The sequence below is a fragment of the Pyricularia grisea genome, chromosome I (genome assembly GCF_004355905.1).
Source record: "Pyricularia grisea strain NI907 chromosome I, whole genome shotgun sequence".
Lineage (NCBI taxonomy): Eukaryota > Fungi > Ascomycota > Sordariomycetes > Magnaporthales > Pyriculariaceae > Pyricularia > Pyricularia grisea.
Window position 1 is genome coordinate 3,574,496 of NC_044973.1, and position 12,202 is coordinate 3,586,697.

The window sequence follows — 12,202 nt, forward strand, 5'->3', positions numbered from 1 at the left end:
CCCATTCCATGACCACAGTCATGCTCGGACTGGAGACGATGATGAACGCTAACAATGGGTCCCTACTTAGACCGGCGGCACGGTGACAGTACCGTGGAACGACACCACAACCTTCTATGACGTTCCCGGCTACTTTTACGTAAACGCGTTTGCTGGCTTCTTCGGCAGCCAGTGCACCGACGTGCCCGAGCTGGCAGGTTGCGTCCTGGGTGGCGGCTCGGCCATCAACGGAATGCAGTTCATCCGGCCTCCCAAGTCTGACTTTGAGAACTGGCCTGTGGGCTGGAGATGGGAAGACGGTATAGATGCTGCAGCGGAGCGTGCTTACCAGAGGGAACCCGGCACGACGATGCCCTCGTCGGACGGCAAGTTTTACGATAGTGCTGTGTACGACGTCATGTCTGAGGAGCTTGCCGCCATGGGTTGGTCCAAGGTTGATAGCAACGAGGAGCCGGACAGGAAGACCAAGGCCTACGGAATACCCGCGATCCAAGTAAGTTCAATTTCCAAATAGGAAGTAAAGTGTTGAGCTGACAGAAGCGTTCCTTTGCTCGTAGGTCATCAACGGCCGACGCTCCGGTCCCGCAATCTCCTACCTGCCCCTGGCAGAGGGGAAACCCAACTTCACACTGAAGCTCCACACCAAGGTGATCCGCGCCGTGCGCACCAACTCAACCGTCACGGGGGTCGAGGCTCAGTCCGAGTCGGGCGAGCGGCTCATCTATCCCGTCACACCCGGAACCGGCAAGGTCATCTTTGCGGCTGGCACCATGTCGACGCCGCGGCTGCTGTTCCACAGCGGCATCGGGCCCCGAGACCAGATCGAGATGGCGCGACTGTCGCCGGACAATGTGACGCTGCCGCCCGAGGACGCATGGATCGAGTCGCCGGTCGGAATCGTCAGGGACCACACCTTGTATCTCATGGAATTCGAGGTCCAAGGTGGTATGGACGCTCTCCCGTTGGAAGAGTTTGCGAGCCCGTCGCAGGAGAACATCGACCTCTTCGCCAGGGGTGCGGGCCCGTTGGTGCAGTCCTCGAGGCTCAACACCTTCACGTCGGTCGAGGACGCGACGGGCCACAAGAGATACTTTGTGACGCACTGGACCTCGGTGGCGGAGAACTCCATCTTTGGCAGCTTGCAGATGACGCACGGGTCGACGTCGACGGGCAGGCTCGGGCTGACGGCCGAGGGTAACACGGTCTGGACGCAGAGCCCGTGGCTGCAGACCGAGGGCGACAAGGAGGCCCTCGTGGTGGCCATTGACGAGATGCTGGCCATGAGCAGGAAGGAAGGCAGCCGGCTGGTTTGGACCGGCTACGGTGGTGAGAACGCGACGGGCGCGGACATCGTCGAGAACGTCGCGGCCCAGAGCGGAGTGCACATGACGGGCACCGCGGTCATTGGTACCGACGACGGCAGCAAGGGCGGCAAGGCCGTCGTCGATCTCGACACCAAGGTCTACGGGACAGACAATCTGTTTGTCGTGGATGCCTCGATGCACGCCGACCTGCCCACTGGTAACACCGTGGCCATTGTCATTGTGGCGGCCGAGAGGGCGGCTGAGAAGATCATCGCGCTTGGTTAGGTGGGCAGTATTTTGTTTGTAAGATGAGTTGGTGCTGTTACTGTCTGAACATTATCCTGTCTAGCCGGGCTTCAAGTCCCTCTTCTAGAGTAGACTAGTCTCCATTTTGTTGAAAGAAGATCCATCACCCTCTCTGCAACATTGGGGTTTGACTATCTTGATTGTATTCAATAAATGGACATTACTCTTGGATTGCCTCGCTCCCGCTATTGCTGCTCATATTTGAATATCTGGTGCAGTGGTTTGTTGGTTTGTGTTGCAATCTGCGCATATCAAGACCCTGGAGAGAGAATGTGGTAGTGATCAAAGTGTTTCGCGTCAAAATAAAGTGCACAGTAACTTACAGTGTGGAATACACTACCAAGACTGTCAGGAAATTGGGCAGGGCAGGACCATGTCAAATTTCATTCAATTCAGGGACTTGACCATCAGGCGTTTTGTTTTATTCTTCCCACGTAAGCTATCCAGCCCGTAAAAAATAAAATAAAAAAGCTGATGATGCAACAAGACTGTTCATTGAATTGAACACTTGTTTCCTTACGGAACCCATGATCAACTAGACAGACTCTGCCTCGGATTCAGGGGGTCCTGGGGACGAGCAGGCATGGAAGCATCCAAACGCGCGTTGTCGACCGCGTCGTCAAGCTTGTCTCGGCTGGTCGACCTCACCGGTCGATCTGGCTGCCTCAGGCGTTCAAATTTTCGCGACCGGGTATCGCCGGCTTGGCTGTTAGATGGCGTGCATGGGCGGGGCGAAGCTTGCTCCCTACTGCGGGGTAGCTTGAGGCAAACAGGATGGCCGGCAGGACGAGTGCAAGCTGTCGTAGCTGGGAGGTATTATTCCAACAGCAACAACAACAGCACTTCACCCGCGACGAAGAGATTCTATTCTTCTTCCACGTGCTCGACTAATAGGAGGCCCAAACCCTTTTCGGTTTCATCACAAATCCGAGTCAGCAGTGCACCCCCACTCAAACGGAATTGTACAAGCTTGACCCCAAATTCGGCGATTCTGGCCGTGAACATGTCGGCCCGTGATATCCTCCCGGACAACTTCCGTCCGGTCCATTACGATCTTAAGCTTACCGATCTGGACTTTGAGAACTGGTCCTACAACGGAACCGTTGAGTAAGCATCACATATGAATATAAAGGACGTTTGACTGCTTGTGGTTGTGCAATTCACTAAGCCTGCCTCTCAAAGGATTTCTGGAGAACTCACCAAGCCGACTACTGAGATCGTACTCAATGTATTGGAGATTAAGCTCAAGGAGGCTCAACTGGAAATTCAGGTTCGTCCCCTCAATTGCAGGATGAAAGAGGAAGGGATCAACAACTCATAAGACCAAATCACCCGAGTACAGGGCAACAAGGCAACTTTGAGCCAGGGCACCCAAAAGTTCACTTACAATGACAAACAACAACGCGCCACCATCGTCTTCGAGGAGGAGATTCCTCCCTCAGCCAAGGCAAGCCTCAAGATCAAGTTCTCTGGGCTCATAAACCATGATATGGCTGGGTTCTATCGCAGCATGTACAAGCCTGCGGTTCCCGCAGCTGCCTCGGTTCCACGAGACGAACAGTTCCACTATATGCTCAGCACCCAGTTCGAGGCCTGTGATGCTCGCCGCGCTTTTCCTTGCTTTGACGAGCCCAACCTCAAGGCCACTTTTGATATTGCCCTCGAGATCCCGAGCGATCAGGTTGCGCTGAGCAACATGCCCGTCAAGGAGTCAAAGGAAATCGCGCCAGGGAAGACACTCGTCTCCTTTGATCGTACCCCGGTCATGAGTACGTATCTTGTTGCCTGGGCCATCGGTGACTTTGAATACATCGAGGCTTTTACCGAAAGGCGGTACAACGGCAAGCAGCTCCCTGTTCGTGTCTACACCACTCGTGGCCTCATCGAGCAGGGTCGCTGGGCATTGGAGCACGCACCCAAGGTTATCGACTACTTTAGCGAGCAGTTCGAGATCGACTACCCGCTGCCCAAGTCCGATATCCTTGCCGTGCACGAGTTTACCCACGGTGCCATGGAGAATTGGGGTTTGGTAACATACAGGACCACAGCTGTGCTTTTCGACGAGAAACTATCTGATGTTCGATTCCGCAACCGTGTTGCTTACGTGGTCGCTCATGAACTGGCCCATCAGTGGTTTGGAGACCTTGTGACTATGGACTGGTGAGTGAACGTAGAACGTGACATCTTATGACCTTGTTAAACTCTGTTATTACAAGTCGCTGACTATATATTGTCGTTTAGGTGGGACGAGCTTTGGCTCAACGAAGGCTTTGCTACCTGGGCAGGATGGCTTGCTACTGATTGTGAGTAAACAAAAACAGCTTTTTAGGAACAATAGCATACGGCGCATACTGACCTCAAGAGAAAAAAAAGATCTCCATCCTGACTGGAATGTCTGGCCTCAATTTGTCAACGAGGGTATGGGCATGGCATTCGAGCTTGACTCCATTCGCGCCTCGCACCCTATCCAGGTCCCCGTTCGTGATGCACTTGACGTGAACCAGATTTTCGACCATATTTCATATCTCAAAGGATGCAGTGTAATTCGCATGCTGGCATCGCATCTCGGTGTCCGCACTTTCCTCAAGGGCGTTGCCATGTACCTCAAGAAACACCAGTACGGCAATGCCAAGACTGACGCATTATGGTCGGCCTTGAGCGAGGCGTCTGGCACTGATGTCAACGCTCTTATGGCACCCTGGATCGAGAAAATCGGGCACCCGGTTCTTACCGTGACAGAGAAGTCCAGTGATGGCGCCATCAGCGTCAAGCAATCGCGATTTCTGTCCACGGGCGACGTCAAGCCCGAGGATGACACCACCACTTGGTGGATTCCTCTCGCCCTGTCGGGCAAGGTCGGTACTGCCGAAGGCGAAGTGCAGTCTCTTTCTATGACGAGCAAGGAGGAGACTATCACCGGTGTCAGTGATGAGTTCTACCTACTCAACTCGAACGCAACTGGCTTTTACCAGGTGAACTACCCAGCGGAGCGTCTGGCAATCTTTGCCAAGCAGCTTGACCGGCTGGGCTCCGCGGACAAGATCCGCATCTCTTCGTCTGCATCAGACCTTGCCTTCTCCGGATACGCAAAGACTTCGTCTCTGCTGTCCTTCTTGGAGGGTTTCAGCAATGAGACGGAATACCTCGTTCTTGCGCAGGCTCTCGATGCAGTTGCCACCCTCAAGTCCGTATTTGGCGAGGATGAGGACATTCGTGCTGGTCTGAACTCCTTCTCGTTGAAACTTATCGAGAACCAGGTCGGCAAGCTTAGCTTTGACGTGCCTGCAAACGACAGTTACACCAACAGTCTCCTACGAAAGAGGATTCTACTGGCTGCAGTTGCAAACGGCCATGAGGGGTAAGTTTTGACGTGCCGGGCGTGCAGGATCTTGCAATGTCCCAGAAATGATTCTAACTTGCTTTTTTTTTTCTCCTTCTTTGTAGTGTCAAGGCTGAAGCCAAGAAACGATTCGACGCCCATTTCATCGGTGGAGACAAGTCAGCTGTGCACGCCGATCTGCGTGTTACATGCTACCGAGCGGCCATCCTGAGCGACCCGGCGACAGCTGTGCAGATCCTCAAGAAGGAATGGGCGGAAACCAAAGCTGTGGATGGGAGGGAGGTGTGCCTTGGTGCCCTGGGCCATGTTCAGGACGCTGCCATCATCAAGGATGTTCTCTTGCCGTTCCTCTTCGATGCTTCCCCGGATGCTGTGCCGCCGGCCGATGTGCACATCATGGCCACGGCGCTGGCTGCGAATCGGGTAGGACGCCCACTCTTGTGGGAGCGCCTGCGCGACGATTGGGAAAACTCGGTGGTAAAGAAGCTTGGAGGTAACCCTATTCTGGTCGACCGTCTGGTCAAGAACTCGCTGGGCAAATTCACAGATGCCAAGGCCGTCGACGATATCGAGGCCGCCTTCAGCAAACAGGACACGTCGAGTTTCAACAGGACTTTGGAGACCGTCAAGGACAAGGTTAGGGGTAGAGCTGCGTACAAAGAAAGGGACTCGCAAGTCCTGAGGCAGTGGTTGAAGGAGAATGGATACTTGACCAAATAGTAGGTATCTATCTTCCAAAGTTGTACTTGGCGGGTGGGATTTCTCAGGTAGCTAAGTTGACGAAGCATAAATTTTGACACTCGAGCGTACAGCTAACTACCTGTAAAAGGCGGTCTTTGTCGCTTGCCGCGGGTAGTCCGTCCCGTCTGGGGTCTCCCACCTTTGTGCTATACCTTTCAGACTGGATCTTTCACCACAGAAGTTGTGGCGCTTCATCATAATTTGTGTGAAAGCCCAAAGACAAATAACTCTCCAGCAAACCACGTGTATCCTAAATCGAATCGACAACTGGTCACTCTAGAAGTGTCCAGGCATGTATAGCACAGTAGTTGGCCAAGCATTTCTATATCGCACGGTTGAGCAGGACGGACATCACCGGCCTAGGCGACCATTGGAACGAGATGGATAAAAATAAACGCAGCCAATTGAACCGCTGGAATCTTGCAGTTTGTTTCCCGGGAAGGAAATTTTGGAAAGAGGCAAACCATGCAAAGATACCAGCCTCTTAGACTTCAGCTGCCTTCGTGGCTGACATGCATGAGTAATCCCCTGAACAGCTTCAACTGCGGACACAAAATAAGAATTTGTGAGACGAAATCATCATCTGGCGACTGCGATACCTTGTTCTTTGGCCAAGGATGATGATCTATATAACCTCAACGACGTTGTTCTCATGATGAATAGCTTTTTTCAGTCTGCATCTACATCCTCATCCTCACCTTCATTCACCTCATCTCAGCTATAAACTTCAGTCCCTTGGATTGCCATCCGACCTGAGCAAATATTCATCATCAGAAATCACAATGAAGTGGCTCGCCGCCTCCGCCGCCCTCATCCTCGCAGCCCATGTCTCAGCCATCGCAGTGGACCCTTCCCTAGGTACACCGCCGCAGGGCTACGAGATGTGCACCGAAGCCTTCAACTGCGAAGCCTACAAGGACGCCGAGGGGCGCTGGGCGATGCGCATCATCCCGGGGCTCGAGTACGGGTCCGCGGGCTATGAAGAGCACGTCAACAAGACGCGGGTCGGGCCCGAGAAGCAGGACCTCGTATCCCGGCAGGAATACTTCAACTGCGGCAACGCCGGATACTGCACCGGCGTGGGGTCGAGTGAAGATAAGCAGGAGTTTGGTGACGCTACGCCGAAGACTGTGGCCGAATCGTGAGTTTGAAGCCTCTCATTAACAGACGAAGCAAAACAAGAAGAAATGAAATAGAGAAAGCTAATGTATTTGCTGCCGCTGCTGCCAAAAAAAATGATAGTCTCTGGAGCCACTGCAAAAGTTTTCACTGCAACGTAGACTCCTGGACGTGGAACATGAAGCACGCGCACGACGGCTCCGTGCAGGTGCCCCTGCCGCGCACGCTGACCATCAGCACGACGGGCACCTTCCACCCAGACATCCAAAAGGGCATGCTGTCGGCCGTCACCGAGGTCTACGGCCGCACGCAGACCCAGGTGACGCGCCGAGGCGGAACCCCCCGGTTCGGGCAGTGGCAGATGAAGTTTTGGCAGGCGCCGTCCCGCGTCAACGTCGCCCGCTTCAATCAAAAGTCAAAGGGCCTCGATGGCTTTCTAACCTCGAGCATCACGTGGGACAAGTCAGGCAATTTCGGCTGCGCCCAGATCAACGCTGCGCTGGGGCCTGCCGCCGCTGCGATTCGAGCTGCCGGTGGTCCGCTCATGGGCATCGTCAATTTGTTCTGTCAATAGACGGGGCTTGCTCCGAAAAGCCGAGGGGGTGGTTAGTCGGTGGGAGACGCTGGGGTGAGTTGTGAAAGCTGGACGTGTAACCTTTGGCTAAGTTTTGCTGTGTGGGCTCTTCGTTTATATCTAGTCTAGACTAGTCTAGAATTATACCCCTTCTGCGTCCGTGCATTGGAAGAATATCAAGTTGTGTTTACTGTCGAGTTTAAATACCAAGGGCTTTCCCTACTTTTATTATGGGGGCGAAATGCGCATGGCTAGAAAGGAAAGACTAAACGACGCTTTCCTAGCCAGTTATTTAACGGAAGTTATCCATGTCCAGATAATCAATCAGAACAGTACCCTCGTGGGGTTTCGACGGGTAACTGCTGTTTATTTTTGTTGTTTTACTGGCCTATGGCATCATTTGAAAGGTCGGTCTATCGATTTATTAATTTTGCCCTCATCTATCCTCGTAAAAGTATGCACCTGGCCAAGATAGATAAATTCGGTCGACTTAAAATCGTTGCAGTTGATAGTTGAGTAGCATTCGACTCCACGTCAGCAGCCACTGTCTCAGGCTTTCATTGTCATCAGGGCCCTACTGTGAGAGTACAAACTGGCAGGGGCCAGGTCGAAAGGCACATTCAACATCTCCCTGTCTCCCCCTTTTCTTCTTGCTTTGATACTAAGTTTCCAACAAATTATGTTGACAACTGATTTGATCACAATGCTTAACCCCCATCAAATAAGTTGCGTTACAAAGCGGATGGCTCTTTGAGACATTGCCATCCATGCAAAGTCGCCATTGCGGGGGGATCGCGTTTCCCAGATCCGTTTGGACAACGCAATCTAACAGGGGACCCAAACCTGCCTGACCTTTACCCAGTTTTGGTTCCCTTCCCTTTCCCTCGGGGTTTCGTTTGTTTGGGATGTGGGTGTGGCAGCCAGCTGGAGCCCAAGTCAGCCAACCCAGTCAACCACAAACAAATCAGTCAGCGGAATGGATCAGTTGCTCCATTGATTCTGCCGCCTTCTTTTTGAGTCTTTCAACGTTTACCAAGCAGCTTTTTGTCCAATCCTGGCCACCAAGCCTCTTTTTCTTTCTTCCTGCCCCAACCGGATGGAGAGTTATTCCCCTCGTCTCCTCTCACTTTCTCCACGTTCTGCAGTTCCATCCATTTCCTCGGGTCTTGCGCCACTCTTTTTTATTTCGTCTTTTATTTTTTATTTTTTTTTGTCTTGAGGCGAGACGAGGAAAAGTCCCCACCCACCCAAGACGAGATTTCGTCATCACGCACCGCACCGAACCGGAGTTTATCGTTGATTTCAATTAACAACAGCCTCCGCCGATCACTCGCTCTTCACGGTTTCTGCATGACTACACCGCACCACCTATTCTCGTAGATCATTATTCGCGTTACATAGGCTTTTTTATTCTCCTTTTGCGATAACCTAGCCCAGCGGAACGCGACCGCTTGTTGCCAAGGATGAAACGCGCCTCGTTAGAACTCAGCGAACCCATGCGTAACATTGAGGAGTCAATCGGCTCTCCAGACCCCGACTCAGCCACAGATGCCGTCGGTGACAGGTCTTTAGCCATGACCGCCGAAGCCGATGAACACGACGACGAAGACCTCGACACGGTAGACGCTCCTCGCACATACACCCCACCCCCTCACATTGCCGCCCGCTTCTACAGGCCGTCCCAGAACAGGCGGAAGGACTCGGCTGCGTCCTCGCGGCGCAACTCCATCTCCTCGGCACACTCGCGCTCTTCCCACGGTTGTAGCCGACAGGCCGGCCCGCAGAGCAAGCACGTAGCCCAGCACCTCCGCCGCGCGTCGATCCTCGAGGATCGCAAGGCCCGGCTCGCTGACCGCGCCGCGCATGCCGAAAAGGTGCGGCTGCGGGCGGCCATGGCCAAGGCGGCGACCAAGGACACATCCGTAAGCGAGGAGCGCGCACTCGCCGCACAGTTGACGCGCGAACGCAACCTTGCCGAGATCGCCGCCACCTGCGCAGAGGAGGTCAAGCGGGCCAAGGCTGTGGCCGAGTCGATGAAGGAGAAGCGGGAGCAGGATCTACAGAAGCTCAAGTCACAGATCGAGGAGCGTATGGCCGAGGCGAGCAGGCGCCGCGAAGAGCTGCGGCGCAACGCCGCCAACAAGTCCTCTTCGGCATCGTCTCCTTCGCGTGCCAGGGGCCAGAGCCAGAGCATGGGTCCCAATAGGAGGGCTACCAGAGCGCTTCCAGACGTCAAGGAGGAGTCTAAGGAACCAGAACGTCGCATCCTGACGCCCGAGATGGCGGCTGATCAGATACAGTGGTGGTGGAGGGCGACGATGAGGCGCAGGATCGTTTCGCAGTTCCAGGCTCTCGGCCTCACAATCGACGGCGTTCGAGAGGCGACCTTTGAGCACATATCCGCGCTACTCGGGCAGGACTCGGTACTACTAATCACTTCCAAGATCCTCAGGATTTGTGGCCTACAGGAAGGCGCTGTCGGGTCGGTCAGCGAGATGGCGGCAGTCAGGACCTTCCTGAGCGCGTTCCTCATCCTCGGCCACCCGGCCCAGGTTCTCAGCAACAAGGACGATAAAGGGGAAAAGGAGCAGGTTGGGGCAGCTCTGGCCCATCCCCTGTCTAAAGATGACCTGGCTAACCCTCAGTTGCAGGAGCTCGTCGGGAAAGCGAGAGATCTCTTGATCTGCTTCGAAAACATCCTACCACGGCTCACCTCAACGAACCGGCACATGCCTCCCCCGACGCTGAGCGCCGAGCTCCCTGAGGCTTATGCGTCCTTCTACAACGCATTCATAGCGTGGAAGGCGCGGGATTCGGGCGCCCTCATCGACGTGATGCTCATGCAGTTTGTCGAGCTCGACGCCATCTGGCAGACGGTCAAGGACAGCACCGACCCGTCGGTGACGGAATCCTATCGCCAAAGCATCCAGGACAACCAGCTTATGCTGTTGGTCAGGATCAAGCGGCTCGCTGGGGCCGAGCAGGGAAAGAAATTGGTGTATCAGGCTGTTCGGAAAGCCAGGAAGGCCAGGGCTGAAAGCAAGCCCGTCGGCGACACGAAACCTAGAGAGGCCGATCACACCGTAGAAACTGCCATGGGCGACCTTGGAACAGCCGAAGCAACAGCGCGGACAGAGGATTCTGCGGTGAGCCCCGTGCCATCTTCGCCGACCTCTGGTGTAGGCGAAGTTGTCCAAGTCGAGATTCGTGTACCAAGGAATCGTCTCCTGCCGGACAATCGCGTTCTGACTCACGAGCTAGCGATTGATAAAAACTTTCGCCTCTCGGCTGAGGTGTATAAGGAGCAGCGGGCGGCATTTCTTGCTCCGCTCTTCCAGCAGATGCGGGACACTATGGAAGGCGAGGGGCAGCAGGAGCACTTCATCTTGCTGTTAGAAGTGGCCAAGGAGATTCGCGGCAAGCTACAACGCTTTGTACAGCCGGGCAAGTCTATGCATACGTTCATCGGTGAGGTTCTCGACACCGAGGTGGCGTATCAGCAATTTCAAACGGGCAGCTTTTCCTACGAAAAGTTCTTTAACACCATGGGTCAACTCCTGCCAAAGCTCTGTGCCCCAGTCCGCGACGATGAAGTTAAGGAGCTTGTGGAACAGAAGCTAAGAAATGGAAACTACGTCGACCGGCTAGAAGCCCTGATGGGCTTTGTTGACGTCATGTCCAGCGATCACGCCAACTATATGTTGAGCCTTACTGCACCGACTATCCTACAACGATCGGCTGAGTATGAAGCAAAGGCATTTGCAGACGCTCTTGAGATGAAGCAGCACGACCTGTCCGCAGCCAAGGCCGCATGGCGCGCGACAAGGGGTAAGCTTCTAGCCGAGGCAGCCCGTCGTGACCCTGAGGGCATCAATCACCCGGCCTCCAGGCCGACTCCAGACAAGATATATGCGCAGATGCTCGTTGATATTTTCACGAGACTGGGCCAGCCAGTGGCCTTGGAGGAAATGCCCGAAATGCTAAGGCTGGACCATAACCGGGCGGTAAGGTGCGGGGCGCTGACCAGGCGGATCGTGACGGCCGGCGCTATCCTCCTGCAGTGCAAGAACCTACTCAAGCGCGATGTTCGCATGCCCTGGCGAGCCGAAGCCGGAAGGCTCATGACTGTCCTGGAAGCGGCCGACGATAGAAGACTGAGCAGTGACGGCAGCGAGGACGGCGACCAGGCTGTGGTTGTGGATGGTGTCATGGCTGCGCTTGAGGCCGGGCGTTGCATGCCCGAGGCGACCAAGGCGAACCTCCGGGCACTGGTGGCCAAGATTACGGCTGCTAGTCGCGACGTTGTCAGTAGCAGCAGCAGAGGACCGGATCCCACGGAGCCCGTCCTCAGGCTGCTCTTGAACCGACTCCGAGGCCACATCTTTGCGCGCATAGCGTCGGCCTCGGCGAGCGAGAAGGTCCGCACGGCCAGCACAGCGGGCGAGAAGCTTGCCGGCCTTGGACTGGCCGAGTTTGTCGATAAGGTCAGGGAGATGGTTGACGAGATTGGGCGGGTCGGCACAGTCGACCGTGAGGCGCATTCCGTCTGGTGGGAAGCAGTTGCGGCAGAGGTCGAGAAGGAGGATCAAGCTGGTGCTGCTGCGGCTGCTTCACCTTCGAGCTCTGCGCAATCACCTACGAAAGTTTGAACGGAATCGGTGCTTGTAACGACTTTGTTGTTGTTTCTGCTAGATTGCTATTTTAGTGCGCAGCATGTTGGTTTTGGGTATACGACGCTACCGGATGATACAAGGGGGGATTTGAGGGTACAGGCGTTCTTAATTTTCCTCTATTTTTGTCTCTTCCAGCGGGCATTAT

At 54.6% G+C, this 12,202-nt stretch overlaps 3 protein-coding genes across 3 annotated transcripts; all 3 read left to right on the forward strand.

Annotated features, from left to right (window-relative positions):
* Positions 1-2,162: 2,162 nt before the first annotated feature.
* Positions 2,163-5,947, forward strand: PgNI_06137 (uncharacterized protein). Its single transcript, XM_031126164.1, has 6 exons — positions 2,163-2,717; positions 2,793-2,880; positions 2,953-3,770; positions 3,852-3,913; positions 3,984-4,968; positions 5,055-5,947. Exons 1-6 carry the CDS (start codon positions 2,194-2,196, stop codon positions 5,668-5,670), a joined length of 3,093 nt encoding a protein of 1,030 aa, XP_030983259.1. The 5' UTR covers positions 2,163-2,193; the 3' UTR covers positions 5,671-5,947.
* Positions 5,948-6,226: 279 nt separating this feature from the next.
* On the forward strand, positions 6,227-7,581 carry PgNI_06138 (uncharacterized protein). The gene is made up of 2 exons (XM_031126165.1): positions 6,227-6,832; positions 6,934-7,581. Exons 1-2 carry the CDS (start codon positions 6,474-6,476, stop codon positions 7,382-7,384), a joined length of 810 nt encoding a protein of 269 aa, XP_030983256.1. The 5' UTR covers positions 6,227-6,473; the 3' UTR covers positions 7,385-7,581.
* Positions 7,582-8,847: 1,266 nt separating this feature from the next.
* On the forward strand, positions 8,848-12,033 carry PgNI_06139 (uncharacterized protein; the record flags this gene model as incomplete). Its single annotated transcript, XM_031126166.1, has 1 exon — positions 8,848-12,033. One exon carries the CDS (start codon positions 8,848-8,850, stop codon positions 12,031-12,033), a length of 3,186 nt encoding a protein of 1,061 aa, XP_030983105.1.
* Positions 12,034-12,202: the final 169 nt, after the last annotated feature.